Below are 18583 nucleotides of genomic sequence, written 5' to 3'. Positions count from 1 at the left end.
AAATGTTGCATCTCTGAAAGAAACAGGGATCTAGAAGGAAAACAAGCAACTCACTGTCAGAAGTGCATATTTTGGGCACTCTCTTTTTGTGTCATTTTACCTTGTTTACTACTTCAAGGAAAGCAGGAAAACAATACATCACTCATGCTTTTTTCAAGAACACTACATTCTATCCACTTTGTTCCACATGGCAGCTATATACGGACATGTTAATCTCGTTGTCAAGCAAGAAAAGTACATCTGAAACATGCCATCCCGGCATTCCTTATGGCCCCTGAAACTGAAGAAACCATTAATGAAAGCTTAACAAGATCATGGTCCACACCTTTTCCCACTTCGCCGTCGACGGATGGTCACCCTCAGCAGTTGGCTACAAGTTTGTTCCTGCAACAATCAGTCCATATCGTGTCAAGGGTATTGAACGGCACTGCAAGAAAATAAAGAAACCCTTAATTTATATATAAATTACTCACCTATGCTTTTACAAAATATAATGCAAGTATCCCATAAATTTAAATCTAAATTATCCATGTTTGTCATTAGAAAAGATAATATAAAGTAACACCTTTAATTTTATATAAATCATCCACATACACCAGTAAACTCAAACAGTTTGTCAGCACCCATGTTCCAACTTTTCTCATACAGAAATAAAACGGTGTCAAAACTATAATTGAACCAAGAATGAGCTAAAAGAACTGGACACAAAACAAGAGCATGTACCTTCACCGTCGTTTGCTCCAAGAACAAAGATGGTGTATTTGAGTAGTGGTTTGAGCGTGAGGCTCCAGAAGATGAGAAACAGCACCCCAAGGATCTCCTCGCCCTCCTTATGCAGACGCAGCTTCCCAGAGGAGATGTTCTTGTACACATATACAGGTGAAATGCAGAGGGAGATCACCATAGCCCATACACAACTCCGAAGCTCTAGTGTGCCGGTAAAAGCATCGCTTTCTGAAGTCCCTGCACCAACACGAATAGTATAAGTTTGCAGTGTTCTATTTTTTACTATTCGTAACTTTTAATCTAGTAAAACAAACTGTAAATGCTAGGGTGTGGCTGTGGCACTTCTTAGGTGCCTTCCTGTTCCCCGACACATCGGGTAACATCATCAGCTGGGCCTTCCTCAACATACTGAGCCAGCCATGGAAGAATATAGGAGCGTACAGCTGGGGCAGGTAAACCGTGAACAACAGGCCTCCCGACTGGTCATCACTTCCAACACCAAACCTGTAGTAGGTGGGAACAACCTCCTAGGTTGGCACCTCCTGTACTGCGTCGGCAGGCAACGCAGAGCTGACGATAGATCCATGCTATCATATTCAATGCAGTCATGGAATCACGTGGACATAGGACCGACTGCTCTGTACGTCTGGCAAGAAGCGGAGGTAGTTAGAGGGAACCCGAAGCGGTGATACAGGCAGTACTCGAACACGCTAGACGTCCTGACACAGCACCAAGTAACGACCACTTTGATACTGCTAATCGGTGTTGTTGCTTTTTTATTATTCCAAAAACCTAAATGTAGTTACCTAACTTTCAGGTGAATTGGTGTCCTTGGTCTAGATTCGAGCTAGAGGGGTATCTGAGTCCTCGCACTGAGGAAGAGTCGGATGAGTGGCTTTTTAATGGGCCACTAATTTTCTTCCACGTGGTCGAGATGCACTACCCTATAAGGGTATATTGGCAGTTCGGAAGATTGCAGCCATGCCCACCGCCGCTGTACACAACCGACAGAAAGTTACACGGGTGCGACGACTGTAACATAATAATTTAGCAATCATGTGCATACATACAACCATTAACTAACGTTAAACTTGTAGGTACGATCGAAGAAACAGGTACAAAGAGAAGAATTGGGTCATGACGCACGCGGGGTACATGCACGACTGGGAGAATAGGCAAAGGGTCCTGATCGTAGAGAAACCGCCGCACGACCAACGCAACTTCGACCGCTACCTCCAATGGTTGCATAGGAGTACCCGCACACATATACAGGCCCCCTACACTAACAAGCCAATTGATGAGGACGAAGACGAGGATGACATCGCTGATGCGTATGACGGGGCGACAAGGATGGAGACACAACTTCAGAGAGCCCCGCTACAGAGATACGTGGTAAGAAATTTGAATTTCAATACAACTGCACGTCGGCGTTTCTATAAATTGTAGTGATACGAACTTACCTCGATTGTGTATGCAGACAACACAGTTGACAAGTCTGTCCAACGAAGCAGTCGTGCGACTTCACGAGACCAGAGGGGAGCCGCACAGCATTCTACACGTCTTCGTTGATGTACATTCTATTCTCAAAGCCATGACACTGGTTAAATGGTTCTCATGACTCATTCATCCTTGTTTTCTTTTTTTTGCCGAAAGTGAGGACCTGCGAGAAGCTGGCACAGAAGCTCAGCTGCGTGGATACTCCGTGGGAGATGCCTTATGACCCGGACCTGTCTAGTTCCTTATGCTCGAGCACTATGTCGACAGGAGCAGGTTCCTCCAACACGACGGCTGTTGTGACCTCTTATGTTTGTACTACCGGCAATACAGGCAAGGGTCCTGCAGAGCACGACGTTGAGGAGGATGAGGAGGACGAGGACTACGATGAGATTGGGATGTCTCAGCTTGGTGATGCACCATTTCCTACACAGTTCGATGAACAGGTACTTAAAACAACCCTTCGCCATATACGTCACAATTACTTAAACATTGTAAGTAACGATGCCTATATTGTAATTATAGGGTCCTAGTTACACTCAGCAGTACCGTCGGGTGTACCGCCAGCAAGACCGTACCGACGTTGGGTTCACCCCCAACGTGATGCCTTCACGTCCGAAGAGGTAGCGACGTTCACGGTACCCATATACTCCTGGGTCATAGGAGTTCTTTTGGATGACATGGTGCACTTGTACTCGGACACCCATATACTCATGGAACATGTAGTATGTTGAGTAATGTCGAACTTATGTATTGATGAACTTGTGTCATAGTTATGACTTGCTGAACTTATGTCGAACAGAGGTATTGTCGAACTTGCGATGAACTTGGGACGTGTAAAAGTTAGTATTGTTGAACTTGTGTATTGATTGTCTCGTGCACTTAACCTTCTACTGACCTATTCGTTAAACTGACACGACGAAATAACTTGAAACATGTGAGAACATAACAGAAGTGCCTTGTTCCATTTGCTGCCGCTTTTGACCTCCGTGTCATGGCTGGGAGCGCGTCAGCCTTGTCGCGCCATGGCGGCTGGCGCGTCAGTGCCGTGCCCATATCCACGGCGCGGCAGCCCCGGCCACGTCATCGTTCAGTGGCCTTGGTCGCCGCCACGTCGTCACTCCTACCGCACCCCATGCATGGCGCGGCAGCGTGATTTTGCCGCGCCATGAAAACAGGCGCGTCCAAATATGTTAGTTTTAAAAAAAAAATAGTGTCAGATTTAAAAATGTGTTAAAAATAAAAAAAAAATCGAAATTGAAGTCTCTGGCATTCCAGCACACCTTTGCAACAGCAACACACTCAACCAAATTATGCCAGATTCCTTTCAGATCAAACACATTCAGTTTGCACACTACACATGCTACGTCGAAGGTCACACAACAAACATCTCAGCAATTTCAAACACTGCAACTATAGCCGTGAAAAAAAAAACACAGCATGGAAAGTTTCTGAGCGTGTGGCCAATATGGAACAAGTTCATGGAAATGTTTCCTTTCAACGACGCAGACCCTGAAGATCACCACCCTCCAGCAGCACCGAATCAAGGTACCGATCCACCAAAATCCTCTATTTTTTTACTGCAAACCGCACACACAACGCACCCACACAAATATGTTTCTTACAAATAACAAGTTCGCTTGCAGGAAGCCCCTATAGACTCAGATGCTGCGCGGGAAGGCTACATATACAATATGTGGAAGGTATGTAACAACTGCAAGCACACATGAGGAACAAATAAAAGAACAGAAAAATATATTGGTCCATAAATAACGGCCTCTTCATTGCTAACAGAACGAGAAGGCCCTTCTGCTTTCCACCCACGAGGTGAGTCATACCACAAACACAGACAAATATCAGCTATTCTTAGAGCTGCATAATCGTTCCTGCCTAATTCTACAGGTCCCTCAAAGGGCATCAGTGAAAACACAGGTAAGAACCGATATGTGCCATAAGTTTTGCGTAACGTTTTATAGCCAAACATTTGTAAAATCCCTCGCTTTTTATCAATGGGAAAGAATAGTTCGCTTTGTGCTCACCACGCAGCTCACCTGCTGCATATAATATGTTGGATGGTTGGCTAATCTGCACCTGCTGCGTATAATATGTTGGATGGTTGGTTAATCTGCGTATAATATGTTGGATGGTTGGCTAGACTGACCGGTGTGGGACTAAACGTCATTCCCCGGCCCCCATGGGCCGCATGGGGCTTCTAATGGAACTACTGGGCCGGCCTTGCAGTTTTAGGCCGATAAGATTGTGCGTACATTCCCGCGTGGGCCATATGTGAGACTTCTAAAGGCACTACTAGGCCGGTCATGTAGTTTTAGCCCAATATAAAATTAACGTGCACATGTAAAACGGGTGGGTGGTATATTCTCGCTTAAATCTGCTTACATAATGCTTGTTCATGATAGGAATCAAATACAAGATTGGCTCGATGGCAAAGTAGAGAGCTGGGACACTGAAGGAGCTAAAAGGAGATGGAAATTATTCTAGAAGGTTAAGGTACCATCAAAATTCATATTTTTGCTTGGACATAATTCTTTAACAACCGGTGAAGTTCTTAAAGAAAGGTCAACCTGCAAACGAAGTGGGTGCAAATTATTTGGTGCTATTATCAACTCGTGGCGCCATGCTCTTTTCTATTGTACAATGTCAAGATGTGTTTGGGCTCTAGTAGATGAGGATCTCACAGAACATATTGTTACAACTGAAATTATTGATAATCCAAAGACATGGCTGTGTTTTTATGCAGGTGCAAAAGAACTTCAAAAACTTCTAATCATATGTTGGGCAATCTGGGCGGGCGGAGAAAGGCATTACACGAGGATATATTCCAAAGCCCATTATCAATATTCAGGTTTATTACAAAATATCTTGATGATCTCAAACTGACTGGATTGATGGACGACAATGAAACAACCAAGTCAACAAGAAACAAGCAACCAGCTTCCAAATGGATACCTCCTCCTGAAGCTTTCTTGAAGTTTAATGTTAATGGCGCGGTGGCGCGATCTGGAGATAAGGGGACTGTTGGTGTGGTGTGTTGGGATAATGTAGGGAATTATGTTGCTGCAAGTGCTATGGTCATTGATGGTTTAACTGATCCGTCATATTTGGAAGCTCTGGCTTGCAATGAAGCAACTTCCTTGGCCATGGACATAGGTGTGCGCAAGTGTGTATAGCTTCAGATTGCTTGGAAGTGATTACGAATCTTCAGAAGCAAAGTTTGTGTGCTTATTCCTCAGTCTTGAAGGAAATTAAAGCTAGGAGCACTTTGTTTCAGGAAGTAGTTTTAAGCACAAAGGTAGAGAATCAAATTGTGAGGCCCATGATCTTGCTATAAGTGTTTGTGAATTGGCACCAGGGAGAATATGTATGGCTCCTTGGGCGTCTATAAATTTTGCATGTACCTCAAAACATTATGAATTAATAAAAGTCTACCTTCCTCTCAAAAAATTTTAAAATGGGTGGGTGCAGACCGCGGACTAAAGTTTTTTTAGGGGCGTTGGCTAGCGCTCGGACGCCCAAGGAGCCCGCCCTCGTCCGCCTTCGCCCCGACCCCGTCCGCCTTCGCCCCGCCCCACGCGCGCACTTCGCCCTGTCTTTGTGCCCATCGGTTGCCCCTGACCCCCTCCTCTCTCTCTCTCTCTCCGCGTAGGCGGTACTCAGGAGGCAGGATGAGCTGCTGAGGAAGAGCACGCCCCCAGCGTGCCCCAACCACAGCACTACCATCCATCGGCCCCCAGCGCCCCCATCCGCCGCCCCTCCCCCGCACACCGCACGCCCAGTTCCCTCACCCCCGGTCGAACAACATGAAACATTGCAACATAAAAAACACTTGAATGCAACAAATAGATGAAACATTTGAACATGCACTTGCAACGTGTGTGTGAAACACATGAAACATCCAAAATTGCCACTTGCAACATGAAACCACTTGTTGCAACATAAGACTGAAACAACAGAAACATTTGGAACATACTGTTGCAACATATGTGTGAAACATATGCAACATCCAGATAAAAAATGATTGCAACATACGTCTGGAAATAGATGAAATATTTTGAACAAACGCTTACAACATGCTTCTGAAACACTTGCAACATATGCAACATGTGTAACATACCCCGATCTACTTATGCAACATCAAGATTAAACAATTGTAACATACATCCGAAACGTCTGAAACACTTAAAACATACATATGTAACATATGGGAGGGAAAGGCCGGGGCAGCAACTGGGAAATCGGGCTTCGAAAAACACCATGGCAAGCCCTGCGAATCTATGCCAGGATCCGACAACCGAAACATGCCCGATGACTATACGTGAGTCACGGGGCAGGCGCACGCAACTGAGTAGGAGTGGCAGCCGGGTACCTTTGCCGAGTTACCCTGGACCTCGCGAAGCACGACCTTGTCGAGGTCATTGACGCCCTTGCAGTGCCTGACGAGCGCCACCTCCTGCTTCTCCTCGCCCACTGGCGGCAACGACGTCGAGGCCGACATGCTGTCCTTCCGTCGGACCGAGCTGCAGCGAGCACCGCACGCCGAGGCCGGGCAGAGCAGTGGAGCTAGAGGGGGGAAGGGAGAGGGAGTGGAGAGAGGTCGGCCGGCGGGCAGATGGGCTGGCTCCAGGTCAATTTGGGAAATTTTCGGATAGCGCACCTGTGCATGCGTGTTGGTTTTTGTGAGAGCGGATGAGGATAAGCCGCATCCGGGACGGATGGGCCAGCATTATCGTTTTTTTAAGCAAAAACCGTGGGGGAAAATCCCCCGGCAGCAACGAACTGCATTAAAACTCACAACCCAAACCGGCTATGTTTTCAAAAGAAAAACAACCCAAAACGGCTACAGAAGGACAGGCCAACCAGAAGGTGACCACACCACAAAACTCACACAAAGAAAGAAGAAGAAAACAAGAGAGAAAAAAGAAAAAGGCTAAAGAACTAACAAACTAAAGAACTAAACTAGGCTAAAAAGGAAACAAAAATTACAGGCCGTTGAGCCAAGACTGAATGGAGGAAAGAAGAGAAGGCTTGATCCTATGCAAGCGAATGGAGACTTCACGCTTGAAAGCAGCCTTCCAGGAACCCAGACTGTAAGGAATTAGCAAAGCGTAAATGAAGAATTATTTAATCAGCAACATAACCCCATAGGTTTGCCATGCCAATTCTTACAATAGAATAAGAGCAAACAGTCAAAATTAGCAATTTTTTTATTGCAACAAATTATCCAGCAAAAGCTGTAAACACACAGAAAAGATTCAGATCTGGACACTACAACAATTCAATATAGTCCAGGCAGTCACATTGACTTCCAAAAAAAGTTGAGCTAAGAATACCAGCTTATAGGGACATCAGTGGAAAGCAGGCAACAAAACCGAGTGTCAGTACAGAAACCTATCTTATCTACCATCTCTGTGCCTTCTCTCCTTGTAGGACCTATCATCAGACTGCTGGTTCTTCACATGGTGTCCTCCATCTTCTCTTCTATGTCTACTATCTGGGCTCCTTTTCCTGTGGTCATCTTCATCTCTCCGGTGGCGATTGCTCTTCTCGTAGCCGTCATCTCTATGGCGCCGCTCGGCATCAGATTTATCCCTTCGTCTGTAGCCTTCCTCTTCCTCCCCACTTCTGCTTCTATTAGAGTGCTTGCTATAATCACGATCATCATATCTACCAGAGCTTCTATCACCGGATCTACTGTAACTGTGGTAGTCATCATGTTTCCAACTCCCTTGGTTCCTATCATCTTTCCCATGCCTGCTTCCTTTCTCATCACTGTGCGTTCTCTCATGGCTATTTCTATCACGATCACCACGAGGTGGCAACTCTGATTTTCGATCATCTATTCTTCGATTCTTTCTTCTGTGGCCATTTTCATGATCTCTCTTATCAGAATAATCAGCTTCATCTTCGTCAAAGACTAGATCATAGCTGCAAAATAAAGAGTGGAGTATCACAGTATGGAACAGCATTCAATGTTTTTTGTGAGGGTAGGGACTAGGGACTGACCTTCGACGGTGATTTCCACCACGCTGTGTGTTTTCATCTTTTAGAACATAATTTGGGCCTTTGTTTTTCTGCTCACCATCTTGATCGCAGTCTCTGGCTAGGTGATCAGGGGCGCCACACTTAAAACACCCATCTGCAGTGAGAAACAATGGTTCAATGTAAGACTAAAGATGACAAAACTTTCAATACAAATAAAATGGACAACCGGGTTATGGACAATATAGTTTCAGATCTTTTACCTTTCTTTGCATTTCTTTTGCTTTGTCTGAACTGACCCCACAGCTTCGAAACACTCTGACTAAAATCAACATGGATCCTTCGGTCATCAATCAGACAATTGTCCATCTACAAGCATAACACCGTGTAAATAATACTCTCTTCAGATTATTCATAATGGAACACCACATGAGAACCAATATGGCCATTGTGTTAGATGCAAAACTCGGACTCTCCGCTGGGCAAAAAAGTTCACTAAGCAGTCTTTTAAGCTCTTTGTTTCATTTTCCACTCTTTTTTTTCAGTTCACAGTTCTTGCAGTTTTCATTTTAGTTTTTTTAGTTTCTTTTCCTTTTTTTCTTCTTCTATCAGGTTGCTTTAGCTTTGTTCAGTCTTTTTTTTTCTTGGTTTTTTGCACTGCTTGCATGGTTAACTAAAATCAATGGAACTATAAGGTTGACTCTACCCTATCCTTAAAAAATGTATATAGTCATTGTTGGGCACATCCTAAGTAGGGCAGGACTCTATCATGGAAAAAAATAAGGGATAATTGGTTTCATAGCATTGAAAAATCAATGCATTCGTAAAATACCATCAAAAGACGGCCGTCACGTAAAATACCACTAAAAGAGTGGAATGTTACCGTCAAATAGCATTCCGTCACGGTAGACACCAATGCCGTGAATCCCTCCGTCAAGCCCTCTTCTTTCTCAGTCTAGCAGCTTCTCCGTTCGCATACAGGAGGTATAGCAGCTCCGTGCCCCTTGGTCTGGCAACAGGGTGAGCGCCGTGCCTGTACCCAACGCCGCGTGAGAGCGCTCCGTCGCCGACGCGACCAGGGTGATCGAGGCCTGGGACCTGCCCATCGAAGTGCCACGGCGAAGCAGTGCCAGGTCAACGGGGAAGAGGCAGACGACAGCAGCGGGCACAGCGATGGCAAGGAGGACGAAGACGACCTAGGAGCTCATCGCCTAGCTAGGAGCGCGCAGCCACTCGGCCATTGGGATTTTCCATGAACCGCTGCAGCGATGCCTACCAAGAATATGGACATGTCTGTGCCAGGCATCAGAGGGAGTACTGCCACCGTGCCCGTAGAATGCGCCTCCACCGCCGCCGTACGCATACTAGCATGGCAGCATCTGTGCCGTAGTAGTCAGTAACCGCGTATAGTGATAAATGCCGACATGAACACAAGCACCTTGAACGATTGGTCGCTCATGGTCTGCAAACACATCCTTGCAGAAGAGTAGTAAAAAAGGTAGTGAAAATCACGGAGGCCAGTGCAGCCACCATCACGAGCACCGCCGCTTGCATGTTGATTATTTAGCTGTGTTCGTGCGGGATGAAAAAATAGTGAAAATCACGCTGGCCTGGCCGGGGTCTTCGCGGTGATAAAGCGTTCCTAGGTTCCGCAGTGACGTAGTCCAGGTTCCTTGCCATGTCCACGGCAAGCAGCATAAAGGAACAGCTGATGCCGGCGGCGGCGGTAAGCAGGACGCAGTGGTCAATCACGACGCCGCCGAGTAGCCCGTGGTAGGGTCCCGCCCGATGTCCGGCGCGGCGAGGAGGGGAGGAAGGTTCGATTCAAGATGGTTGCGGCATCGGTGCGCGCTGCGATCTCCCAGGAGGTTCACCGGGAGCTTTGGAGCCGGTGGTGCGCACGTTCAGCAAGGCTTTGCGTGCGGGGGTTGTTCGCTTATACGTGAGGTCCTTCATCCTCGGCGGTGTTGCCTCGCGGGGACAGAGGAGGCGAGGAGCTGCTAGATGGAGAACTCATACAGACGATGGAGGAACCGCTGGATTGGGGAAGAAAGGTGCCTGACGGGGGAATTCATGGCGATAGCAGCAACCGTGACAGAATGCTGTTTGTAGGTAACAGTGTACTCTTTCAGTGGTATTTTACATGACATTTTACGTGACGGACGTCTTTCGATGGTATTTTCCAGATGTCGTGATCTTTCGATGCTATGAAACTAATTTTCCCACAAAATAACATGTAGCAAGGAGTAACCTATAAATTATGCATGAAAAATGCTATAGTACCACTGTAAATACACAGCCACATGGCAATCTGAGATACTGACCTTGAAATATGCACGCTCACAAGCCTCCTTTGTATCGAATTCTGACAGATCAAGATAAATTGTTAGCATGTCAAACTAGGCCACTCAGCTAAGAGCTAAGCATCATGAATCTAGGAGCATTCACAAATACTGTCAGCACATGAACTGAACCTAGCTAGATTGGTGAGAATCTGAGGTGTGGGTGTACACCCCCTACCACCAGGTTCAAGTCCTCTTTGGCTCAAATTTGGGTGTATATTTCTTATTTACAACAACACCTAGTTCCTCCTAGGTTAGTTGAGTTTTTTAAGTTATTATCATTGTCAGCACATAAATGGCTCCAGACTGTACCAAATGAAACTTTGAGGAAATACTGGGAGGTTTTCTACTTTTCAATAAAGTGCAAATCTTAGAATATGTTATTTAGGAAATAAAAAAGAGAGACAGAAAACAATACTTTAGTAGATGAGCAAGGAATTGTTTCTTTCCCTGTATACTACTCACTCATCTTTCAACCTCGTACAATCAGCAATCCCAGTTGCCCGTTCAAAGGATAACCAACTATCCTAAAGAGGCTAACACATACATGTGTAACACAGCTGACAAAATAGATCACAGTTGCCTCGGCCAGCTACTTAAGCCAATGCAACTGTGCAATGAACAAACTGGAACTAGGTATCTAGCCAAATAGCAAATAGTACTTGTCAGCACAGTAAGAGTTTTCAAAGGACGAAACATACCAATAAAAGCATAGCATAAACTATCTCCAGTCTTGTAGTCACGAATTATTTCAGCACTGCAAGCAAAAGTTAAGAAATTGAAAGATGAGAATAAACAAGTAAATGCACACAATTAGTTATAAGAAAGGCACTCACGATGTCACAGTTCCAAAACGAGAAAAGATTGTGTATAAATCTTCATCCTGCAAAACAATTGAAGTTAATCAGCAAAAGATGTTCAAATTTTCAGGCCTAAAATGATCAGCAATGTAGGCACAGCAGTAGAAAACCAAACACTTGTATGAACAAAAGCTGAAGAAATGTACGAGTACATCTTAAAAACTCCAATGAAGTGGAGAAGTGGAAGGAAGGCAAGCTGCAAGCAATCAGGAACTAACACTAACCTGTGTTACCGGGTTGAGTTTACAAACAAATAAGACATTTTCTGGAGGTTTCATCTCAGCATCTGGAATATCTGCCAACTGCACAAAAAAGGTGTTAACCATTCATAAAAAATGATATAAGTACTAATTAGAAATAAATAAGTTGCCAACTTTCATATGGAACCAGGACTTACACTCTCAAGTATTACTGCATTTGTGTGTGCCTCTTTAGAGCGGATCATCTCCTCAAGTTGTTCAGGGGCCACTGTTTGGTCCAAAGGAACCCAAGTATCCTCTAAACGCTCTTCTGCAACCTGTCAATTTGAAACAAAAAAAGGGAAAAATATGAGGAAATACTCATGTTGGTATGTTGCCAGATTACTATTGGATTCAAGATATGATCTCTTTTATAGGGTTTAAATATGCCCCAACCCAAGTAGCACAAGTTGGTATAGATAGAACACGGGGAAGATTTCAATACTAAATGAAATGAATGCACACTCAATAACTACCATGCCCAAACTTTCAAATGAAATTAAGAGGTACACAGACAATAAAAGGAAATAGGTGAAAAAAACTGCAGTCTGCCTCAACAGTAATTTGGAATCAAAATAAAAACAGGTGCATGGACAAAGAAACAGAATTCTTGACATCTAATGGTTCTTAACGATTGCTAAATTAGGAAAAGAAACCAAAAAGAGAATGAATGAACCATGGCCTGTGATTAAGAATGATGCATCTCGACTCTTCCTCTCTTATTACTGAAATGAACATGATTGGGATACTCAATTACCTCATCACGTGGCTTTCCTGTAGGAGAATTCTCAGGAATAAGTTCAGCAAGCTGAGGAGAATCATCGAAAGGATCATCCAAGACATATGTATGCTTAATTCTGCAAATAATTAAATTGTATAAGGTCAGCAAACAGGAATTAAAATGACAAAGGAGACTAATGCTGGAGAAGTGAAACATTCATTTAATGTTGTAACTAAGGCATTAATCAGTGCTCCACCTTATGTCCTTGAATGGTCTTCCTTTATCATCAACATAAGCTTCATTTATTTTTGTCAGCGTATCAAAACCTTCGGCAACCATCCCAAACACCTATGGTCAACAGAACAAACACAGGAATTGTTCAAATAAAGGGATTCTGTTCATAAGAGAAAAAATATATTGGTTAACAGAATCAAGTACTACTCACAGTGTGTTTACCATCAAGGTAATCCACGTCATCCCGCAAGGTAATGTAGAACTGAAAACATTAAAAAAAAACACATAAATAGAAGGCCAAAACAAGCAACAAAATACTGAAAAATGGAACATCCAATATTATCAATTAAGACGCTGGGGCAGGCATTGCACCTGCGAGGCATTGCAGTTTTCACCAGCACTGGCCATAGCAACAGTTCCAGTTTTTGAATGCCTTAACTCAGGGCGGATCTCATCATCAAAAAATCGAGCTTGATCACCATACAGAAATCTGAGGAAATAAGATATAGTTTTCAGACATACATTTAACAATATGTAATAATAAGATACCTCAATAATAATAACTGTATACATATGAAAACGAGCAAACATCTAAGAAAGGCTCTATCAAAGCTATACGTGTATTGTATCCATTGAAGACACTAGTTATATCTAGATGCAGGATACCGCATTATATGGTTCAGAGATGAAACTTTGGAGACATTTCAAATGTTCAAATCAAAAGAATCACTTACTTGTATACAGAATCACCACCGGTGCCAGTTCCAGTTGAATCGCCAGTTTGCGCCAAGAAATCCTTCTCCACCTTGTGGAACAGACACCCATTGTAGTACTTCATTCTGGTCGGTCAAAGAAGAGAAACAGAGAATAAGTAACCTAAATGATAATCTCAAATTCATGAGATGGTATTTTCCATTATTAAGTGATAACAAAAGAGCAGCCAGGCATAATCTTCGATTCTTCAAGCACTTCACCAATGGTGAAAATTCAAGATTCTGTGGAAGAAATTGAGTGCAGGAACCACAGTAGAAGCTAAATCCAGTTCCCATAATGCCATAAAAATTGATAAGAAGAAACCTAAGAAACAGAACACAATCCTTTGATGTCGACTACGGTCATCGCTGTGGCTCTATCATCTCTATAAAGGTCCAGTACTAAGCCTGCAACGCAATAATTTCGAAATTTCTGGTAGCATACCTACGAGCCTAGAAGTCAGTAAGCAGCTAAATACATTTGGAATTAGGAATCCCACGAAACTAGATGTAAATTATTGCGAATAGATGCAGGAACACCACTAGCGACTAGCTTCACCAACTTATACCTATTGCAGTTGCAACCCACAAATTACAATCAAGCCAATAGTGGCCCTACAACGCCGAATTGGACAACTGAACAGCTTGATACAGGACAGTACATAAATCATCAACCGTGCAGTGTTGTCGGAAACTACAGACGAACCCGAGAGATCGAACAAGCCCTAGACGCGGGACGGGATGCTTACTTGCAGAGCTTGAGGAAGTTCTTGGTGGTGAGCGGGCACCGGTCGGTGTGGAGATCCACCTCGATGTCGCCCACGCTGGTGACGATGAGCACCGACATCTCCTGAACTTATCCGCCTCTGCCCTCGGCTATCGAACGGCGGCGAAACAGTGCTTGGGGGAGAACGAGGCTAGCGCGAGCGCCGGATGCTTCTGTGGTTTCGTCAAAGACTCAAACCAGGCTGCAGCCGTACAAGGTGGCGCGTTGGTCCTGCCCTAGCCGGTATGTAGGAGGCAACCCCACGCGGACCGGCGGACGGGAAGGGAGCGAGTACAGGGCGGCGACCGGCGAGTGCGTGCAAGCCGTCGAAGAGAAGAAGGGCGGCGCGGAGCGGGCCACTAGGGCCGCGGCCAGACGGGCTCCCGCGCTCTTGGACCGACTGGAAGGCCCAAACCAAAAGCCTTGTTAGGCTCCACCAGCTTCGTGATGTTCTGGGCTGAGAGCTAAACGTTCGGTAGAGTTTCAGATTCTTGTATATTTTAGATTCTTTCGAGAAACATTTCTTCGTGATGTTCTGGGCTGAGAGCTAAATGTTCGGTAGAGTTTCAGATTCTTGTATATTTCAGATTCCTTCGAGAAACGTTTTAGATCAGAATCACTTTGTAAGATCGTTTGGCTGGTAGTTTGGACTCTGATTCACAAAACAAATATTTTCCATAAAAAATCATATAAATCAAAATATTTTATAAAAAAAAATCAAAACTTTTTTGTGGGCGAAGAGTAATTAAGTACAATTTATTTTAACTTGTTCCACTTAAAAAGAACAACGGGAAAAATTGGCCATTAGTGCAAAGGAGAGGCCAGAAATGAATCGGAGGAAACTACTCCTAGGCCCTTTCGCGTGGACAGTATAAAAAACAAGAACCAGGTTTCTGGATCCAAACGCTACCACTAATCTCCGTTTGGCTCAGATTCAGCAGAATCCGAACGGTTCCGGCAAGCCAAACGGGCCCTAAGCGATGGTGTGATGTTCTGAATGAATCCGCAGGTGCGTAGAGGGCTTGACCCAGCTGAGATACATAGCATTGCCTTGTCACCAGAACTGCAGTGGTTGGCGGTGTGCAACGACAAAGGAACCCTGCATGTTTTCAGCTTGAGAGTTATTAGAGTTTTTTTGAACGGAACTTGAGGGGTTTGCACCCCTACAGTGATTTTGACTGTGTTCGGCTGGCTGGCTGGCTGGTTGCCGGCTGGCCAGCCACCTCACAAAAACACTATTTATGTCCTGTCAGAACAGTATTTTCCTCTCACAACAATCAGCCGGAACAGTATTTTTCAGTCCTGCCGAACATGGCCTTTAATAGCAAAATCTTAAAAAGAGGTTCAGTACAAGCAGGGGAGAAAGAAGCTAAAAAGATACAAAAAAGCAGAGTAGAGTAGAGCAGCAGAGGGAGGAGTTGAGAGTTATTAGAGTTAGGGAAAAATATGCAGCTGGTCACAAGCAATCTGCTGATCAAGCAGCACCTTGTGTCGTAAAAACAAACACTGCATCCAATGCAAGATCATCCTTGTCTTTCATGAAAGGTAACCAAAAGAAATCCTTTTCCATTTATTTTCCTTTTTTGTTTGTGATGCTTGGTTTCCTTGCTCTTTTCAAATCCGTGCATTAGGCCTCTGTAGCCGTGTGGGGGCGCGGGGCCGAGGGAGAGGAGAGCGCTAGGCCGCTAGCCCAGTTCCTTGCACGTGACTACGTGAGGGGCGGGGAGGGTGGGGCGGCGTTGTCTGCAGGAGCACGCAACATCATAGTGTTTGTTTTTCCTACCACGTAACAGTACCATTTTACATTGAACAGGGCAAGTATTACATGGGAAAAGGCTGAAGAGTAGAAGAAGGAGCATTGTTATATAGCTCTTGATTATAAGGCAGAGTTGCAGATATTTAAAGTAAGAAACTTGTATAGATTTTTCTGTTCTTATATAAAGCTTGGAAATTGTGGGTGATTTGGTGGAACCAATTTTGTCTTTAACGATTTGGTGTCTGCAATTCATTGCCCTGTTCGCTTGGCTGATAAGTCATGGCTGAAAGTACCGTTGGCTGATTTGTTGTGAGAGAAAACACTATTTGTTGGCTGAAAAAGTACGGCTTATAAGCCAAGTGAACATGACGCATTCTGGTGGATCATGACTATAGGCCATAGGCCATAGACAGGTGTCTGTAATCTGGTTTCCAGTGAGGAAACTACTTTTGGGTCGAGTAGTTTTGTGCCGAACTATGATGTTTTCTTGTAGTTGTGCCCAGGGAGGTAAATTGTTTTGGGAGCGCTTGCATTTTGGATGAGAAACGGTAAGTGGACATTGTGCCAAATTACTCATGTTCGATCGATGTTGTGTTTGTGTGCATATATATCGGATGGCAATTCTAAGCTACAACTTTGTTTGGAGAAGCATGAATCTTCAGTGAATGCTGTGGAAGATGAGAATTCAGATTCTTTGATTACCCAGGCTATTTCGGACTTCGTGCTTCCAGCCGGGTTTCCAGGTGATTGCCGGTCTGGGCTTCAAATGAACGGCAGGTTTGGTTCAGGGAATTCTCGATCGAACTCATCGTATTCAAATCAATAATCTGTGATTCACGTGCTAACATGATGTGTCCATGCTAAGATCGTTTTTGACTTTAGCAAATGATCGAATTATTATGTAGTCATTAACCGTGGAGATGGATGAGCCTACTCTGGTTTGAATGCTGCGTTTGGCCTGTCGAAAGTGACTGTGTAATGCGAGGCTTGCTAAGAGTAGCTTTCCATCTCCTTTGAAATACAAGCGCATGCATTGCTTCACAAATAGCTTTGAGTGTAAGATTTGGTTGGTTGGTCCTACCAGTGTTGCTTAAAAACATGATTATAAGCATTTTAGAAAGTGATATTCAATTTTAAGTGTCTAATTATTAGATTTGACGAGGGCATATTTATTCTTGATGTTTTTCCTATATACCTGCTATATTTTGCTAAATTGTATGTGATAGAAAGTGATTGGGGAATACTCAATACATTACTGTGATTGATTGTCATACATATATATAGGCTTGTGGACAGGCTCACTTGCCATATTACATTCCAACACTCTCCCGTAGTCTAAACTGGGAGCACCGCGAACATTGAGACTGGACCTAAACTCCGTGAAGACAGACGTCGGCAGACCTTTGGTGAAGATATCGGCATACTGGGACGTAGTGGGAACGTGCAGGACGCGGACTTCACCGAGGGCGACTCGCTCTCTGACGAAGTGCAAATCGATCTCAATATATTTGGTTCGCTGATGCTGAACCGGGTTGGTGGAGAGGTAAACGACGCTGACATTATCACAGTAGACCACTGTAGCGCGACGGAGAGGGCAGCGAAGCTCTGTCAGGAGCTGGCGCAACCAGCAGGCTTCGGCGACACCGTTCGCAACAGCTCGATATTCCGCCTCTGCACTGGACCGTGACACTGTAGGCTGACGCTTAGACGACCAAGAGATGAGATTGTCGCCGAGAAACACCGCATAACCTGAGGTGGATTTGCGTGTGTCGGGACAACCTGCCCAATCTGCATCGGTGTAGACAGTAAGATCAGCTGGAGAGGTCCGGTGTAAGTGCAATCCAAGATCCAGGGTACCCTGAAGGTACCGGAGAATGCGCTTCAGAGCACTGAGGTGGGGCTCCCGGGGATCATGCATATATAAGCAGATCTGCTGAACAGCATATGCAATGTCCGGCCTGGTGAAGGTGAGGTACTGAAGAGCCCCAGCAAGACTGCGGTACTGACTGGGATCAGAGACAGAGACACCATCAGCAGGAAGCTTGGAGTGAGTGTCCACAGGAGTGCTGCTCGGCTTGCAGTGACTCATACCAGCTCGCTCCAGAATATCCAGCATTTACTGCCGCTGAGAGAGAAATAAGCTATTACCTCGGCGCTGAACGCTGACACCCAGAAAGTGGTGAAGGGGCCCCATGTCGGTCATCGAGAAAGCCTGACGAAGTGCTGCGATGATCCGGTGAAGGAGGCTCGGAGAAGATGCAGTCAACACAATATCATCAACATACAGTAAGAGAAAAGCCATATCAGCGCCTCTGCAGTAGATGAACAACGACGTGTCGGATTTGGCCTCAACAAACCCAAGTGAGGTGATGTGGGAGGCGAAGCGACTGTGCCAGGTGCGAGGAGCTTGCTTCAATCCATAGAGTGACTTATTCAGGTGGCAGACATGGTTGGGCTTGGAGGAATCAACGAACCCAGTCAGCTGGATGCAGTAGACAGTCTCACGCAGGGTGCCATGGAGAAATGCATTCTTCACATCGAGCTGGTGAATCGGCCAGGAGCGAGACAGTGCCAGAGTGAGGACAACCCTGATGGTAGCTGGTTTGACAACAGGACTGAAAGTCTCATCATAATCAATGCCCGGTCGCTAAGTGAAACCACGAAGCACCCACCGTGCTTTATAGCGGTCAACAGAA

General features: G+C 44.9%; 2 protein-coding genes across 2 annotated transcripts; both read right to left on the bottom strand.

Moving 5' to 3' along the window:
* Window positions 1-7419: 7419 nt before the first annotated feature.
* LOC136527321 (peptidyl-prolyl cis-trans isomerase CYP59-like) lies at window positions 7420-14430 on the bottom strand. Its single transcript, XM_066520007.1, has 14 exons — window positions 14115-14430; window positions 13348-13452; window positions 12986-13103; window positions 12825-12875; window positions 12636-12727; window positions 12416-12515; window positions 11817-11936; window positions 11644-11721; window positions 11396-11442; window positions 11261-11316; window positions 10542-10582; window positions 8481-8586; window positions 8242-8374; window positions 7420-8163 (listed from the first exon to the last, which is right to left on the bottom strand). The coding sequence occupies exons 1-14, from the start codon at window positions 14210-14212 to the stop codon at window positions 7632-7634; spliced, it is 1677 nt and encodes a 558-aa protein (XP_066376104.1). The 5' UTR covers window positions 14213-14430; the 3' UTR covers window positions 7420-7631.
* Window positions 14431-15408: 978 nt separating this feature from the next.
* LOC136526414 (uncharacterized mitochondrial protein AtMg00810-like) lies at window positions 15409-18003 on the bottom strand. The gene is made up of 2 exons (XM_066519082.1): window positions 17667-18003; window positions 15409-15500 (listed from the first exon to the last, which is right to left on the bottom strand). The coding sequence occupies exons 1-2, from the start codon at window positions 18001-18003 to the stop codon at window positions 15409-15411; spliced, it is 429 nt and encodes a 142-aa protein (XP_066375179.1).
* Between the last annotated feature and the right edge of the window lie 580 nt (window positions 18004-18583).

The sequence above is a fragment of the Miscanthus floridulus genome, chromosome 19, assembly GCF_019320115.1.
Source record: "Miscanthus floridulus cultivar M001 chromosome 19, ASM1932011v1, whole genome shotgun sequence".
Taxonomy (NCBI): domain Eukaryota; kingdom Viridiplantae; phylum Streptophyta; class Magnoliopsida; order Poales; family Poaceae; genus Miscanthus; species Miscanthus floridulus.
This window is presented reverse-complemented; position numbering and strand designations above follow the sequence as displayed.